The sequence below is a fragment of the Bos taurus genome, chromosome 19 (genome assembly GCF_002263795.3).
Source record: "Bos taurus isolate L1 Dominette 01449 registration number 42190680 breed Hereford chromosome 19, ARS-UCD2.0, whole genome shotgun sequence".
NCBI lineage: Eukaryota > Metazoa > Chordata > Mammalia > Artiodactyla > Bovidae > Bos > Bos taurus.
In genome coordinates, this window is record NC_037346.1 from 28592367 (window position 1) to 28610477 (window position 18111).

Consider the following 18111-nt stretch of genomic DNA (forward strand, 5'->3'; position numbering starts at 1 on the left):
CTCTCACTTTGTCCCTTTCACCAGACCCCCCGCCAAGGAGAAGACTTCTACTCGCTCACGTCCACATCCTCCCAGCTCAGCCGCCCTCATCCTCTCCCCTGCCCCCTGTGGTGCTGTGTGCGCCTGCGTGTCTGAGAGTTGTAGGAATCTATGTGTGTTTGTGCGTCTGGGTGTGTTTTGGGTTTTGGAGGATACAGCACAATCCCTTTGGCTTTCTTTCTCTAAGGACCAGGGTCATAGTCTCCTGTGTAACTGGTGGGCAGCTCAGACCCTCTTCCTGTGGGCATTACTAGCTGCATTCTCTTGTTCAAGGTTGTAGAGAACCTACTGTGGGCTGTTGTGATTCATCAGTTCTCCCCACACCTTGAAGCTCATCCTTCTTTGCCCAGAAGGTATAACTTAGCTTTCTGTAATCACAGGGTTTGAGGAAAACTCTTTACTTTGGGGCCATTTAGCTGTGAATTGAGAATGAGTGCAATGCAAGTGTCTGTGTCGGGACTGCATTTGGCCGCACGTAAGAGATGCCACCTGGCCTTGGTTTCAACAGGGAAGGGTGTATTTCTCCTTGCAGAATGGGAAGTGCAGGGGGACACACAGGAGAGGGCGAGGGCCCTCCATGACGCGCTCAAGAGATCAGGCCCTTTCTGTCTCTCCACTCCTGGCCTCCTCGGTATAGTCATGCTAATTTCACAGGCCGGTGCGAGGACCAGAAGGACGCCATGTGGGGGTGTGTACGGCTCAGGGGTCCGAGTGGCAGGGCTGTGTTGCAGGAGTGCCCACCTCTGAGGATGGTCCCCCCACCATGGCAGTGACCTGAGTAGCCTCCCACTCACCGCCACCCACGCCTCCGCCTGGACCCTCTGGGACTCGGCTGACTTCTCTTCCTGGAACAGTGATTTGCGTGAAGCACAGGGCAGCCTGCTGCTTCTCTCAGACCAAGGGCCAGCTGCTTGGAGTCTTTGCAGATCTTGAGAGAATGATTTGGAAACTGCACAGCGAAGAGCCCTCTCCTGTAACCAAAGGCTGGGCCTAAGGACGTGCCTGCTCCGTGAAGCAGACACACTGCCCTGCCATCACCGAGTTTGGCCCTCAGCTCTGCCCGTCTCAGCTGGCGCCCGGCTCCTCCCTGCCAGCTCACCAACCCCAGGGGGCTGAGGGGTCCCCAGCTTTGAAGGGCCTCAGGTGAGGGCGATGCACTCTGCTCCCCCCAGATTCTGCTCTGGGCCAGCTCCTGCCTCGATGAAGATGACCTGGGTCTGTGGGTGACTTGGCTCGGACCCTCCAGTGACCATGCAACCTTTGGTGACCCTCTCCTGGCCAAGTCCAAGGCCCAGAAGTCACTGGCACACAGCTGTGTTCCGTTAGCACGGAGGGGAGGATGTCTTGGCGTGGGTTTCAGGATTACCAGCAGGCTTGCGAAGCTGGCCAAGGGAGGTCAGCTGGCAGGAGCCTGGGGAGTCCATATCCGCCTGGTGGTGCCCACGCCTGCACCAGGGGCTCGGGACACCAGGCGCCTGTGCTTGGCCCTTTGCTGTCACCAGGCCAGCTCAGAGAGGCCTCCGTGGCCCATCGCCCTTCCTGTCACAGGGATGGATCTAAGGTCATTGGTCACTTCCAACCATCCCCTCTTCATAGCATCATCCACAGTGCACTTTGAGGCTGAGTGAAAGAAAAGAGGGAAGAAGAAGAAAAAAACATTGGGAAATGAACTTGAATTTAGGATAGATTTGACAGAGGTTTCTAATAGAATGTTTGCTGCTGTCCACAGGGGCGGGATTGGGACAGTTCCATTTCCTCCTTTAGGCCTTGTCCCCTGCCCTCCCCTCACCTGGCTTGGAGTACCCCGCCCCATGCCCCCTCCTCCGCCAGACCCGTACTCCCAGGGTTTCCAGAAGCTCTCACGTGTCCAGACACAACTTCAACAAGCAATTCCTCACATTCCTGTCCTTTCTGCACCCTTGGCCCTCCGCCTTCCTCTTCCTAATTCTCCGGGGCCCCTCCTGGGCCCAAGGCTGGCCAGCCGGGAGAGGCCGGGTCTTCACCCGCGGCCTGGCGCCCTCATGCTGAGCGGCACCCGCTGGGGATGTGTTAGTGTAGCTCTTCGGGGAGCACTGCTCTCACTTATTCCCGTGGATACTTTTTCCCCATTTGGAATAGAAACAGAGCAGCTCTGGCACCAAGTGAACGTGCAGCAGGTCGCCCTCCTGCAGACAACTCCTCACCCTCTCCAGGCTTCTCTTCCCTGGGGGGAGGGCCAGGGAGACCCCAGGGGAGTGGGCGAGGGCACTGGCCTCCTTCCTGCCTCCCCTCCTCTGCCTACGCTGAGTCCACTGCCTCGGTCCAGGGAGGCAGGTGTCCTGTGTTTGCAGATACACAGTTCTTGCTCAAGCCTCATGGAGTTAATGGGCATCGAGTTCCCAGGTGACACTAGTGGTTAAGAGCCTGTGTGCTCATGCAGGAGACGTAAGAGACGTGGGTTCAATCCCTGGGTTAGGAAGACCCCCTGTAGAAGGGCATGGCAACCCACTCTAGTATGTTTGCCTGGAGAATCCCATGGACAAAGGAGCCTGCGGGGCTACAGTCCGTGGGGCCACACAGAGTCGGACACACTGAGTGCACATAGCACGATCACTAGTCCTCTGTGTCCAGACACTACAGACGGGGTGACTTAAACCATAGACACTCATCAGGATTTTGGAGGCAGAGAAGCCCAGGATGGAGGTACTAGCTGATCTAGTGTCTGATGGAGGTTGCTTCCTGATTTGCAGACCGCCACCTTCTTGCTGTGTGCTTGTACTGAGAGCTCTTTCTCTCTTCCTCGTCTTCATGAGGGTCTCACCCACGTGACCACATCTACCTGATTACCTCCCAAGGGCTCTGCCTCCTAATGCCATCACATTGGGGGTTAGCTTTCAACATATGAATGTGCAGGGGGGATGGAGTCATTCAGTCCATAGTAGGGGGCGTGTCCCCTTAAACTCCTCTGGCCATTTTGTCACTGGGTCCTGGAAATAGGGACGGAGCCTTGGGGTGCAGTGTGACGGGGTGGGCAACCGCAGCTCTTTAGCCCATTGCAAACCTGGAGGAGGGGTGTGGGGTGCAGCAGCCCCTGAACTGAGAACCAGGGCCTTGTGGCACTTCCCAGTTTGGCCAATCCTTTTCTGCAAGGCCCTGGGAGGTTCTGTCACCTCCAAGTCTTTTAATTTCATCAGGGTCTTTAACTGAAGGATAGTTGCGACTCTTCCTGGAGCTACAGTTGATGGGTTTTGTGATCCAGAAGCCTGCATCTCAGACTGCCTGCCTGCCAGTCAGGTTGGCTGGACAGAGCAGAGTGAGGGCAACAGCCCTGGGAGGGACACTCCTTGCTGACTCCCTCTGAGCTGGCAAACCCCAGGGTTCCATCAGGTCCCAAACCCTGTCCCTCCCACCCAGAGGTTAGCAAGGATGCCTGGGCGCTAGGAGCTGGCTGGGGGCAAAGGAGCAAGAGGGCACAAAGCAGCCTGTCAAGGGCAGGTGTACCCCCAAATCTGACTCCTGCCCTCCCACTCAGCCAGGGGCTGTGAGGTGTTCCTCCTGGGCCTTCAGAAGGGCACCCCAACTTGACTCCTCTGCCCAGACTGTCCTTTCCGGTTGGTCCATTCTGATTTTCATTTCCCGTCTCCAGGTAGGCAGGTGGTCAGCGATCAGAGCTTCTGGAATGTGTGTGGGTTGGCCCCCAACACCCCGCTCAGCTCTTCCCCTGCGGTGGGGTCTGGGAGGGTACCGCTAGGTGGGGAGGCCCTCGGAGGAGGGTGTGCTCTGGTCACTCCCACCCTCTCACCCCCTCTGTTGTGTGTCCTCCACAGCCTGCGATTGCCACCCCGTGGGCGCTGCTGGCAAGACCTGCAACCAGACCACAGGCCAGTGTCCCTGCAAGGACGGCGTGACCGGCATCACCTGCAACCGCTGCGCCAAGGGCTACCAGCAGAGCCGCTCGCCCATCGCCCCCTGCATAAGTATGCGGGGCGCCCCTCCTCCCGGCTGGGGCTCAGGGTCACCCATGTTAGGGGGCCAGCGCTCATTGAGGTGGATCTCTGCACTCACTGGGGCCCTGTGTGAGACCCCCAAGCCTATGGGAGTCTCAGCAGAGCCAGCCCGTTCATGGCTCTGTTCTGACAGTCTCCTGCTCCCGGGGTGCCAGGGGAAGCATATCCACCTCTTCCTGTATCCACCTTGGCCCTGGGCCTGGGCTGGGAGTGAGGTCTGGATCAGGGGCTGCTGCTGTGGGAATTCTAGGCCCCTCTGGCCTGGCAGAGTCAGAGCAGAAAGAACAGACTCCAGGCGGGGCACCAGTGGCCTTTAGGAAGGATGGCAGCATCTCTGAGGGTTCCAGAGGCCCCTGCAGGCTAGTGGTCAGCCCCTTAGTTGCTGGAACTTGGGGAGAGAGCAGGGGTGGCTCAGGGCCTTGGCTCGGGAGAGCTTTAACATGTTAAAACTGCACAGGTGTCACGAGCAGAGGCTGGCTGGGCGCTGGCCCCTGGCCTCGGCCTGTTTGATCCTGAATACAGGGCTGACCTGAACCAGAAGGGAGGATGAAGGAGGAGCGAACCCCAGCCTCCGAGGCAGACCCCAGGCACGAGGCTGCCTCTCCGGAGCAGGGCTTAGCACACCCTGCCTGGGGATTTGGCTCACTGCCTGGTTTTATGTGGCTGGCTGGGGTTTTTTTTTTTTTTAAAAAAAACCTTTTAAAAATGATTAAAACAAAAATTAAAAGATTACTAATTTACGACATGTGAAAATGATATGAAAGGAAAAGTTCAGCGTCTGTAAATAAAGTTTAATGGGACCCAGCCGGGCTCACTTGTTCATGGACTGCCTGTGGCCACTTTGGGGCTGTGACGGCAGAATTGAGTAGTGGCGACAGAGCCCCTGTGACCTGAAGGGCCCAAAACGTTTCCTAGCTGGTCCTTTGCTGGAGAAGTCGGGCAACCCCTGCTTTATGGTTTTCAGTGTCCTGTAGCTCTGGGTGGGCACCAGCTTCTCAGGTCAGATACCAGGGTCTTGGAACAGACAACCTGAAGCAGAGCAGGAGGCTGGGGCCAGGCAGCTGCTTGGGGTCCTTGGAGTGGGCCCTGGATCTTGCAGGGAATCTGCTCCCCCCTACACTGGGCGGGGACATCCCACACCTCACCCACTTGACTTGAGTGTGGCCGCATGTCCAGGACAGTCCGGGCTGCGTGGCTTCCAGCAGGTTTTACGACCAGGAGATGTTGCCATGGTAACAGCGGATACCGCAAATCCGAACCACGGGAAATTGAGCCTGTGTCCATCCAGCCTGTGTCCAACCTGTGGAGCAGGTTGAGATGGTTTTCACGACGTCTAATTGTCCGGGTCTCAAGCTTGCAAGGGTCTTTCTCTTCTGGCCCTCTAGAAAGCTGACCATTTTTAGAAAGCTGGGAGGAGATCGGCCCCACCATCCGAGCTTGTGAAAACATAGGAGAAGCAAACGAGGTCTCCTTGCGAGGGGGAGTCAGGAGCTGTCACGTTCCCAGAGTGGCTGGAAGCAACATTTCAAATCCCTGAGGGGAAAGGCCTGGAAGTGGAGCTGATGTTTCAGAATTAGGGATGGAAACCTTGGGAGATGAGAAAGCATCCCGCTTTCCAACACGCTGTGTACCTTTTCCCTTCCTCTTGAAAAGGGCGGGCTGATGCTGGGGGTGAACGTCACTGCCAACCACCTAGAGACCCAGGATCTCCATCCTGGGATTCCTGTGAGCTCTTCCTGCCAGCACCAGGTTTCAGGTGTCCAGACAGGACCTTGGACTCTTGTATCTGTTTGATCACAACTCTGGGAGTCATGGGGCCCTCTGCTCATGTCCTAGAGCCAGGCCCGAGGAGTGGGGCTCGGGCAGCCAGGGTGCCTCCATGGCCACTGGCCCCAACCCTTTCCTGGACTTGCAGGATTAGGCTGGGCTGTCTGGATTTCCCTCTGGAATGTTCCTGCTGGGACCAAGTAGCTCATGAAGACTCAGAGAGAGCCCAGCTTCTTAATGAGCTGCTGTAACAGGGCACCTGTAGCTTGCTGTCGATGATAAAACAACCTGAGAGTAGAGGTTCGGCTCCATATCGAGGGCCAGCCCTCTGCCTGTTGCTTCCAAAGGTGCACAGCTGGCTTCTGCGGGTGACCCTCAGGTTTGCCCCCAGGCCCGAGTTTTCCATCTTGACCACCCACCAGGACCCAGGTGGCAGCTGATCTAGAGTCTGGGGGGTCCAAGGGAGATCTTAACCCCTAGCAGTCAGGTGGTGGCCAAAATCAGTGGGGTTCGTGGAGGTGACTGTGACCCCACATTCATACAGTCACTCAACAGGGGAGGTGACTCCCTGCCACTCAGGGAGTTTGGGTTCTTAGTTTGGCCCCGACTAGAAAGAGAATCTGGAGCCGTGAAGTCTGGGTCTTGCCTAGAGACTGGCTGAAGCTCCTCTCCTTTTCTGAGCCCAGGACTGGAGCTTGTAGAAACGCATTGCTGTTCTCAGTAGGAGAGGAACGGTCCCAACAGAGCACACTTCTCTCTGGCCCTGCAATCTTCTGTATTGTTAGTCTGTCTCCCTGCCGAGAAAACATCTTAGCTCTTGAGGTGTGAGCCCGTGGGAACGTAAGCCAGGGTGCAGGCCCCTCTTTGCATGTGGAATTCACCTCCCAGCACCCTCACATGCCACCCCTGCCACAGACAGCTTCCCCACCCATAAGTCAAGGTCAGCCAGAGCTGAGTCCATTGATGATGAGTAAGGGGGACCTAAGGACCCCTCTCTCTGCCCCCGGCACCGAGGCGAGTAGATGGCACCCAGAGAGCAGAGGGGGCAAAGTCCTACCTTACCCTCCTCCAGTCTCTGCCAGCTGGAGGGACAGCTTCCAGCCGAGAACAGGGTGGCCTGGCCCCTACGCCAGGCTTTCCCTTCCTCCCTGACCATCATCTCCCGGGGTGAAGAGTGGGACCAGGAGGGAGGGCTCAGGGAGGTTGGGAGGAATCTGCACTGTGCTCTTTCTTCTCTAAGGTCAAAAATAACGTGTTCTGACCTTGTTTCCCTTTCCCTCCACCCTGAACCCCACAAAGAGATCCCTGTGGCACCGCCAACCACTGCAGCCAGCAGCGTGGAGGAGCCCGAAGGTAAGTGGTCCCCTTGCTGCTTTCTTGCTTTTGCTGTGGGGTGCGCTGGGGGCTGGGGAAGGGAGGTCAGAGGGGCCAGACTCCCCGGCCACCACTGGGGCGCTGGCTGGTATCAGTGGTTCCCCTGGGCTGCACTGAGCAAGATGGAGCCACATGGCATTTTCTGCGATGATGTCCCTTCTAAGAGTAAAGGGGAGGGGGCTTTATTATTGCCTAGGGCTAGCTTGCCTTCCAAGCTTGGGACCCTCAAAGCCACGGTCCTCCTGCTCAGCCAGCGAGGGGAAGAAGCTGTCTTCTAGCCCAGGGCCATCCAGGCCAGGGTCCTGTAAATTCCTTCTTGCAGAGAGGGAAGGAGATGGGTGGTGGGGATGGAAAGGACATTCTTAGAGCACTGGGATCCATAAACAAAATGAGGAGGGGTATGAATCGGGACAGGAAGAGACTCACGCTCTCACTGTTCCTTCCCTCTAACTGAAATTAAGAGTTTCCAAAAAAAAAAGAACTTCCCTGGTGGTCCAGTGGTTTGGACTCTGCACTTGTACTGCAGGGGGCATGGGTTCTATCCCTGGATGGGAACTAAAATCTCGCATGCTGTGTGGCCAAAAAAAAAAAGTTTCCTCCATTGCAAAGGTGGACCACGAACCACAGCCGGGTCAGCAACATTGGAGATTTGGCCACCTGCAGAAATCCCAGCCGTTTTCACATCATGTTAGAGTTGGTGCAGGTATCATGAAATATTATTTATGCTTGCTAATTGCTTAAAAATGATGAAAGTTACCAGCCCTGCTGTGGGATCTTGATTTATAATCATTAATAAAGAAACACATACATTACATCACTGTACCATAAATCTGGGGTTTTGAAAATATTTGGGTAAGTGTACTTCAGTATTGATTAGTTTCCTTGGTAGTCTTGTGGATTTTATTTCTGCATTTAGAAATATTACTGGGAGAAAGGGCCCATGGACGTCACCAATCCTTGGTACAAGAAGGGTCACCCAACCCTGGCTTTGGGCACAGAGAGGGCTCCAGCCTGGCTGGAGGGGGCACCAGGTGGAGAGCAGGTCAGGCTGTACCCAGTGCTTTGGGCCTGGGGTCACATGGGGCTTTTGCGTACTGGTACTTGGAGTAGGGAGCTTCCCAGGTGGCTCAGTGGTAGAGAAGTCGCCTGCCAGTGCAGGAGGCACAGGATGCATGGGTTCAGTCCCCGGGTCTGGAAGCTCCCCTGGAGAGAGAAATGGCAACCCACTCCAGTATTCTTGCCTGGAAAATCCTAGGGACAGAGGAGCCTGGTGGGCTACAGTCCGTGGGGTCTCAAAAGAATAGGACATAACTCTGACTAAACAACAGCTTGGAGTAGAAGTGGGCATGGGGGGGCAAGAATGGTGACAGTGGAGCCCCTAGGGGACCTCAGGGTCAACTCGGGGGCCCCCTTTGCTCCTCTCCTGGTTGGCCTGTGGGGGAGGCCCGGGTATCCGTGTGATCACCTGAATGCTTTAGAATAGACTGGATTGTTTCAAGTGTCGGCCGGTCTCTGGGAACTTGAGAAAATGGATTCAGAACTTGGATATTCATAGTCACCAAACAGCCCTCAAAGAGGAAAGGCCAGAAAATTTCAGGGAGTGCTGGAGGCCTCACTGGGGAGAACCAAAGACATAGTGGACCTAGGTTGCTGGGTCTTCAGCACCTTTGGTTGAGTCTCGGGGACACTTACAGGAGAAACTGTGCTGGGAAGGGGCTGGAGGAAACAGCATCATGGGTGCCTGGGAGGACACTCTTTGATAAAAAACAGATTCAGAGGGACAACCCCAGTTCATCCAGCTCCTGGGCTTCCCTGATAGGTCAGTTGGTAAAGAATCCACCTGCGATGCAGTAGATTCCGGTTTGATTCCTGGGTCTGAAAGAGCCCCTGGAGAAGGGATAGGCTACCCACTCCAGTATTCTGGACTGGAGAATTCCATGGACTATGTAGTCCATGGAGTCGCAAAGAGTCGGACACGACTGAGCAACTTTCACTTTCAGAGCAGTTGAAGCGAGAAGACACTTTCAGGTCATGGAGTCCTGTTTCTTGCTTTTGCTGTGACATGAGCCCCAGCAAAGCTCACCAGGATGAGCTCCTCAGGCTGAGAACACAGCCCATCCAAGGTCAAGGCAGATCTTCATGGTCTCTCACTCTCGTCTCCCACTTTTCTGGTCCTTCCAACCTTGACTTTAGGTTTCTCATGGTCGTTTTTGGCTTTTTCCTTCCAAATTCGAAACGTGCAAATGGAATAGAGGAGAAGCAAAAAAACAACTCATGAGATTTCTCTACAGGCTATGAGAAGCTGGTATAAAGCTCAACCAAACAAAAGATTCCTGGGCAACTAAGCGGTAGCATCTTGCTTTGAAAAAACTTTACTAATTCTCAGTTAAGTTTTCTCATTCCTTTTGGTTTTGTTACTGTTTATTTCCTTTCTTTCTTATGGACCTTGGAAAACACAATTTCAATGGAAGCAAACAGTCAACGAACACCCTTGACAAAGTGCTTCCTCCACCGAGGGGCTAGGTGAGCAAGTGTGATGCCTGTCGAGATGCTGGGTCCTTGGCCAGACCCGTTGTGACCTTCTCTGGGTCTCCGGATGCCCGGGATCTCTCATGCTCTCCCCAGGGAACTTGGGCCAGATCCGGATCACGGGCTTTGGGACTCTGGGGTCTGCCACAGCAAAGGCCTTGCTCGCCTCGTCTCAGCAGGAGGGAAGTTGTGGGCAGGAGGCCAGGGGGCCCCCTGGGAAGCGCGGCCTGGGAGCTCAGTCCATCCGAGCCTGTCGATTCTTGCAGTGTTTGAATAGGGAAGGCCTCCATGCTGGGCTGCCTGAGAAAAGCTTGTTTACTTTTGCCTGAGGAACGAAGGAGAATTAATAAAGCCGAGAATTTGTCCTGAAAGCTGATGGACATAACCTTACCCTGAACCCACCCATCCCCTTGAAGGGCCAGTTCTCTCTGGGAATGCTGTCCACCTGCTCCCTGAGCCAGCTGGTACCCCATTCTGGGGGGAAGGGAGGCAAGGAACCGTGTGCCCGTGGGAGACCTGGGGCTGGGAGGGAGATAAAGACCACCCGCTTCAAACCCACTGATTTGTAGTTGTAGTGACCTCTACCCCTGCGTCCCCTTGCCATGCATCAGCTCCAAGATATCGGTCTATCTGCATGTTTGGTTTGTAGAGGCTCCTGGGTTTAGCAGAATAAGCACTGTCTCAAAGCCAGGAGATCTGGGGTTGATCCAGCATTGACAGTGAAGCCTTGAACAGAGCAAAGACTGCTTTCTGCCTCCTTGAAGGATGAAAGGATGGGACCACTGGTCCTGGGCCTCCCTGCCCTGCGTCTTCTGGGAGGAATGAACTTCTGCTAAGCTTTCTTCTTCCGTGTCAACACCTGCTCACTCCCCTGCTCCCTCTGGTGATCTGCTTCTCCCACGAGCCTCGCATGCCCCCGTGGGCAGAAGGTGCAGGTAAATAGTTAACACCTGGCTGGAGGTGGGGCCTGATTTCTAGCCTTTGCTGCTCTCCCTGGTGTAAACCAAGCCCAGGTGAGCCTCCCCACTGGAAATAGTATGTAGACGCCTTGGGAACCAGAAAACCAGAGAGAGGCAGGGCGGCCTCTGAGAAGGCCAGGCGCTGTTTGCTTGCGCTGGCCTCCGGGTCTGAAGGGACATGGCTGTCGTCCGAGTGGAAGCTGGACCCCAGATGGAGGTAGGAGAGCGAACAACCAACGCCTGGGCTCCCGCCACCTCCCAACTGGTCTTGGGTCCTCCCTGCAGCCCAGCTGCACTTACCCCTTTTAGGGCCCCACGTGGTGCCCTCTGCCAACCGCTCCAGTGGCCCAGCCTGGGGGTAGGGGTAACTTCCAAGGCCTCCCACCCCCAGCAGCCCTTCAGGGGAGCCAGGCAGCTGAATCTACATGAGCCAGCAACCCCCCAACTCAGGTGCTCCCAGGTCAAAGTTGGGGGTGTTTAAGGGGATGGGGGTGTGTGTGTAAGAGGTAGGGGTGGGCTTAGAGATGTCACCTCTGGGGACCCAGCAGCACCTCTGTTTTTTCCCAAAAGACAGTTTGGTTTTTCTAGACCTGTAGCTGGATAGGGTTGGATTATTCTCACTTTAGACTTTGGTTTTCCGGGGGAGAGGGTAAGACTTGAACACAGCATTGGCTGGTATTTGGGTGGGGTTGGGGTGGCGGGGTGAAGGGCACTGAATTGGGAGTTTTGCCTGATCTTGTTTCCTCTGCTGTGAAATTGGGTAATGATAACACTGTTGAGTATGGTTATTGTGGGGATTAAATGAGATGATCTGGGTAAAAACTGTAGTTCGACAGTGGGCTTATAAGTGCTCAGTTAAAAAAAAAAAAAGCAATGGAATGCCATGGAAAATATAGATGCTTCCCTGGTGGCTCAGTGGTAAAGAAGCCGCCTGCTGATGCAGGAAGGGGAGGGGTGGGGTGTTGATCCCTGGGTCAGGAAGATCCTCTGGAGAAGGAAGTGGCAACCCACTCCAGTGTTCTTGCCTGGAGAATCCCAGGGACAGAGCCTGGGAGCTACAGTCCTTGTGTTCGCAGAAGAGTGGGACACAAATTAGTGACTAAACAACAGCAAGATGGAGGGAGGGGCTGAGCTGGGCTAAAGTCTCTCCGTTCCTTGCTGGGACTGTGGGTTTACATGAGGACGGGTGCAGAGAGTCAGCCAGAGGGAGGGCCCTTGGGAAGACCTTGATTGGAAGCATGTGGGGCTGCCCAAGACAGAGGCCAGGTGGCCTCCTTACAGACCATAAGACCCTCTTAAAGACTGGAAACCAGTTAAAGAGCTTGACTTCATAATAGCCAAAAGGTGGAAACAGCCCAATGTCCACCAGTAGCAGACCAGATAAACTCCATGTGCCATGTCCATAGGATGGAATATCATGCAGCCATAAAAAGGGATGGAGTACCAGCATGGGCTCGACCCATTGAACATACTAGAAGAAAGTATGAATGCTGGTACCTCAAATACTAGCATTTAAATGCTGGAAGCTTGAAAACACTATCCTGAGTGAAGGAAACCAGACTAAGAAGGCCACAGAGTCTATGATTCTGTTTATACGAAATGCCCAGAATAAGCAAATTCAGGGATAGAAAGTAGATTTGTGGTTGCCATGGAGTGGGAGGAGGGAGAGATGGGGAGTGACTGTTTGATGGGTGCAGGCATTCCTTTTAGGGTGATGGAAGATTCTGGAACTAGAGAGTGGTGATGAGTAACACTGTGAATGTACTTAATGCCACTGAATTCTACATTTAAAAACGGTAAATTGTATGTGTGCTTTACCACCATGTGAAAAAAAAAAAATTGTGCCAGGTCTTAGTTGCGACATGCAAGGTCTTTGCTCTTTAGTCACGGCTATATGAACTCTTAATGGCAACATGTGGGATCTAGTTCCCTGACCAGGGATCGAACCTGAGCCTTCTGCATTTGGAGCATGGAGTCTTAGTCACTGGACTCCCAGGGAAGTTCTTACCACAGTTTTTTTTTTTTTTTTTTTTAAGTTGAATTTTTGAGGTCAGAGTGCAAGGGTGCAGTGATCTGGTTTGTTTGGGGTGGGCTGACTGGAGAGCGGGAGCCCTGGGGACGGGGCGCTGGGGCTCAGGCAGCAGTGGGCGACAAGCTTGCCTTCCCAACCTTTTGTTCACTGGGAGACTTCTGAGTTTGGGGGGCTTCTTCGTACCTCCCCACTTCGTCCCCAAGCAGAAATAGCTCAACCAACATGGGGAAATGGTGGACGTCCTCTGTGACCTTCTGGATGTACACCAGTGGCTGTGTGGCTTAGTGTTATGTTGAAAAGATCTGCCTGCACAGCCCGCGTCCTCTTCTCCTTTTAGGGTTGTCTTAGGAGGATGTGGTTCTCTGGGTCCCAGTAAGGGAGCCATTGTTACTCCTGGTATAGGAGAAAGGGACCTGTGAGTTCGTGGGGGCGGGAGTGGGGAGCTGGGATCCCCGACCACAATCACCTGTAAGCAGCTCTGGCTACTTGTAAGGACAAGGTCTGTTAATTGATTGCTAATTGGATTTCAGGAGATGGGGTGAAACAGGATGTAGGGCTGTCCTGGATCAGCCATTTGAGTAAATGGCCATCAGATAAGTATTGCCCCTTGAAGAGTTTGGTCCAGACTCAGGAGTGAAGATAAAGCAGTTCTGGCTAAGTGAAGGAGAAGGAGATGACATTTATAGAATGCCTGCTCCGTGCTCGGCAGTCTTCCCAAATCTTAGCCATTTAATCACCTCATTTACCTAGGTGAAGTAGGTACTGCTATTACCCCATTTTATGTAGGAGAAACTGAGGCTCGGAGAGGTCAGCGAGCTGAGATTCCAACCTCAAGGTCTGTGAGTGGTGTTATTTATTTATGGCTGTGCTGGGTCTTCATTGCTGCCTCGGGCTTCCTCTAGTTGCAGTGAGTGGAGCTACTTGTCATGGGGCCTGGGCTTCTCTTTGTGGTGTCTTCTCTTCTTGTGGAGTGTGGGCTCTAGGGTGTGTGGGCTTCAGTGGTTGCATCTCGTGGGCTCTGGAATGAGGGCTCAGTGGCTGTGGCTCCTGGGCTTAGTTGCCCTGTGGCGCGTGGGGTCCTCCTGGACCAAGGATTGAACCGGTGTTCCCTGCTTCGGCAGGTGGGTTCTTAACCGCTGGACCACCAGGGAAGTCCCTGTGAGTGGCATTAACCTCCCTGTCATTTGACCTCTCGGTAGCCATGCTAGTTGGTCAGTGTAGGGTAATTAAAAAAAATTTTTTTAAATATATAAACACGTATATATTAATATATATATATATGAACACATGTAGTCACACACACACGACCTTGTGGTAACATCCTACCAAGAGAGAAGACAAACTTGTGTCCATAGGGGACCTAAAATCAAGGTAGAGATGGAGGTGCAGCCAGTTAAAAGCCACTGTCTCCCACAGGTGCCCGTTAAAGTGCCCCTTGGGAGTGTGGTTTGTCGGTGTGGGGCGCTGGAGTGGCTGGTGTGCCTGAGGCCACAGGATCTGGGCTTGGGAGAACCACTTAGCAGTGACCTGTCCCTTTGGTCACAAGGCAGCTGAGCGAGACCAGCATGTGGATCAGCTTATAGGTTGGGGGTTGGGGTGGGCAGGGCCTCGGTGACTTCCTCACAGCCTTATGTCCTAAAAAGTGTCTGCAGAGAGTCAGCTGAAAATTGTTAAAACTGCTAAGACTAACCCAGGGAAGCCATTAGAGAATTAACATGCAAAGGTCAGTAACTTTTCTTATATCAGCAATACCTAGTTACAAACTGTGTCAGAGCCAGTGAAAAGCATATAATGGCCTGTAGAAACTGTTTACTGAATATACCTTTTTTTTTATGGTAATGGAAACAATCTCCCAATTAGAATAGCAACAAAAATATCAAATACACAGAAATAAAAGTAGCAATAAAAGTACAGAGTATATATTAAAAAAATAGGGTAAAACTGGAAATTTGCCGGTGGTCCAGTGGTTAGGACTCTGCATTTACACTGCCAAGGACCTGGGTTCAATCCCTCCTCAGGGAACTAAGATCCCACACGCAGTGCAGTGTGACCAAAAATAAAAATTGAACTTAAAAATTAAATTTTTTTAAAAAGAAATAAAAAAGATTATTTCCCAAGGGACACTAAAGAAAAAATTGGAAGATCGTACCATGTTCTGGGAGGGCAAGACTCAATACTGTGAAATGTCAGTTCTCCCTGAAATCTATAAGTTTAGCATCATTGTAGCCAAAATTCCAACTGGATAGAATGTGATTCTTAAGTTCAGGGAGGAAAATAAATGAGTGAGAAGAGCCATGAGTGTTTTTTAAAAGAGAAGAGTGATGACAGGTGACTCGTCCTACCAGGTTTTTTAAATACTGTAAACAGGATATTGACTGTAGTGTCATCCTGGCATAGGAACAGAAATCACAAAACCGAGTAGCAACTCCAGAAACAGAAACAGACTTGAATATGAACATAAGGACTTGTATACGGTCAAGCTGTGATTATAAATCAGTGAGGAAAAGGGTGAATCGGTCAGTAAATGGTGCTGGGAAAACTGGCTGTTTATTTTTAAATAAGAATAAAATTAAATTTCTGCTTCATGCTGTGAACCCACATAAATTCCAGTGGATGAAATTTATTTTTAAAATCTTAAAAATTCTAGGATAAAGCATTGCTAGTATCATGTAATCTTTGACTAAAGAAGGCTTTCTTGATATACAAAAGTCAGAAATGATAAAGGGAAAGATTTTAAGTAGATAAAAATAGAAAACCTCTGTACCTCAGAAATCTCTAACCAACATAAGGCAAACGAAAAGCTGAGAAACATCCATTTTTAATGTGAATGACAAAAGACTAATATCCTCAATAAATAGCTTTTACAATTCACCAAAAAAGAGATCCTAATACAAAATTGAGCTGAGAAAATGAACTAGAAATTCAGAGAATTTATTCAAATGGCAATAAGTATCTGAAGTAATCAGTTCAGTTCAATTAATCAATCGTGTCTGATTCTTTGTGACCCCGTGGACTGCAACATGCCAGGCCTCCCTGTCCATCACCAACTCCTAGAGTTTGCTCAGACTCATGTCCATAGAGTCAATGATGCTATCCAACCATCTCATCCTCTGTTGTCCCCTTCTCTTCCTGCCTTCAGTCTTTCCCAGTACAAGGGTCTCTTCCAAGGAGTCGGTTCTTCACATCAGGTGGCCAAAGTATTGGAGCTTCAGCATCAGTCCTTCCAATGAATATGAAATCAGGATTGATTTCCTTTAGGATGGACTGGTTGGATCTCCTTGCAGTCCAAGGGACTCTCAAGAGTCTTCTCCAACACCAAAATTCAAAAGTATCAATTCCTCAATGCTCAGCTTTCTTTATAGTCCAGCTCTCACATCCATATATGACTACTGGAAAAACCATAGCTTTGACTAGACGGACCTTTGTTGGCAAAGTAATGTTTCTGCTTTTTAGTATGCTGTCTAGGTTGGTTATAGTTTTTCTTCCAAGGAGCAAGAGTCTTTTAATTTCATGGCTGCAGTCACCATCTGCAGTGATTTTGGAGCCCAAGGAAATAAAGTCTGTCACTGTTTCCCCATCTGTTTGCCATGAAATCATGGGACTGGATGCCATGATCTTCATTTTTTGAATGTTGAGTTTTAAGCTGGCTTTTTCACTCTCCTCTTTCACTTTCATCAACAGACTCTTCAGTCCCTCTTTGCTTTCTGCCATAAGGGTGGTGTCATCTGCATATCTGAGGTTACTGATATTTCTCCCGGCAATCTTGATTCCAGCTTGTGCTTCATTCAGCCCAGCATTTCACATGATGCGTATAAGTTAAATAAGCAGGGTGACAATATACAGCTTTGACGTACTTCTTTCCCAATTTGGAACCAGTCCGTTGTTCCATGTCCAGTTCTAGCTGTTGCTTCTTGACCTGCGTACAAATTTCTTAGGAGGCAGGAAAGGTGGTCTTGTATTCCCATCTCTTTAAAAATTTTTTCCACAGTTTGTTGTATTTGAAGTATTACACTTTAGTCAATAAACATTTTTATTTAATAAGTATTTGCTTAATAAAGAAATAATATTAGCAAGAATACATTTTAGGGACTTTCCTGGTGGTCCAGTGTCTTAAGACTTCAAGCTCCCAATGCAGGGGGCCTGGCTTAGATCCCCGGTCAAGAAACTAGATCCCACATGCTGCAACTGAGACCTGGCACAGCCAAACAAATAAATACTGAAAAAAGAATACCATTTAAAAAACCTTATTAAATTGACATTAGTAAACAAAAAGTAATTCCTAGTGTTAAAGGAGTTAGGGAAACAGGCACTCACCTGCTCTGGTGATGGGAAGGTAACTTGGTACCACTTTTATGAAGGGCGATTTAGCATCATGTATCAAAATGTATTTTTGACTTCATCCTTTCCCTCATAGGAGTTTAGCCTAAGGAAGTAGTGATGTATGGCAAGACTTAGCTACAAGGACCAAATGTCTTTCACTAGTGTTTTAGTGACTCCGTTATGAAATATCCATATAATTATGTTGTAGGAGAATATTTGAATATGAAATGAAAAGATACAGTATACCCGCTAAAGCAGATTACACATATAATTACATGCGGAGGATCAACTTTGGTTGGTGAAAAGACTTGCTTACACAGCATTTCGGAGAAATTATTTCGTTTGTGCTCATATATTCACATAGTTCCCAGCCTGGGACTGTTTTGCCCCCAGGGGATGTTTGGACATTACTGGAGACATTTTTGGTTGTCAGTAGGAGGAGAGTGCTAGTGGCATCTAGTAGGTTGGGGCCAGGGATGCTGCTGAACATCCTGTATCACACAGGACAGCCCCCTCGGCGATGGATTATCCAGCCCTGAATGGTAATAGGAGTGCCGAGGTTGAGAAGGCAGGTGTATTTTTGCAAGATAGCACCCACGTGCTCTCTCCAGAAGTACTGAGGCAGGATGCTGCTGGTGATTTCTCAGTTACTCGTCGAATTGAAACAGATGCAGCTGAGGGTTTAGAAGGGGACTTCCTAGGTGGCTCAGTGGTAAAGAATCTGCCTGCCAATGCAGGAAACTCAGATTTGATCCTGGGGTCGAAAAGACCCCTGGAGTAGGAAATGGCAACCCACTCCTGTGTTCTTCCCTGGAAAATCCTGTGGACAGAGGAGGCTGGGGGGCTTCAGTCCATGGGGTTGCAGAGTCGAACATGACTGAGCACGCACGCACATGCATGAAGGTTTAGAAAGTGAAGTTTTTCTCTCTCTTTTTTTTTTAATAATATTTATTTATTTGGGCGCATTGGGTCTTAGTTGTGGCATGCAGGCTTCGTTGCCCCAGGACATGTGGAGTCTTACTTCTGTGACCAGGGATCGAATGCAGTCCCTTCCATTGTAAGATGGATCCTCAACCATTACTGGACCACCTAGGGAGTCTCTAAA

General features: G+C 51.2%; 1 protein-coding gene across 3 annotated transcripts in view; it reads left to right on the forward strand.

Annotated features, from left to right (window-relative positions):
* The window catches only part of NTN1 (netrin 1), a 205280-nt gene that overhangs the window by 145090 nt on the left and 42079 nt on the right, over positions 1-18111 (forward strand). For all 3 annotated transcript variants that reach the window (XM_024980172.2, XM_005220368.5, NM_001192566.1), the window contains 2 exons: positions 3846-3995; positions 7092-7145. In XM_024980172.2, the coding sequence (XP_024835940.1) occupies positions 3846-3995; positions 7092-7145 (204 nt within the window). The remainder of the gene's footprint in view (positions 1-3845; positions 3996-7091; positions 7146-18111) is intronic.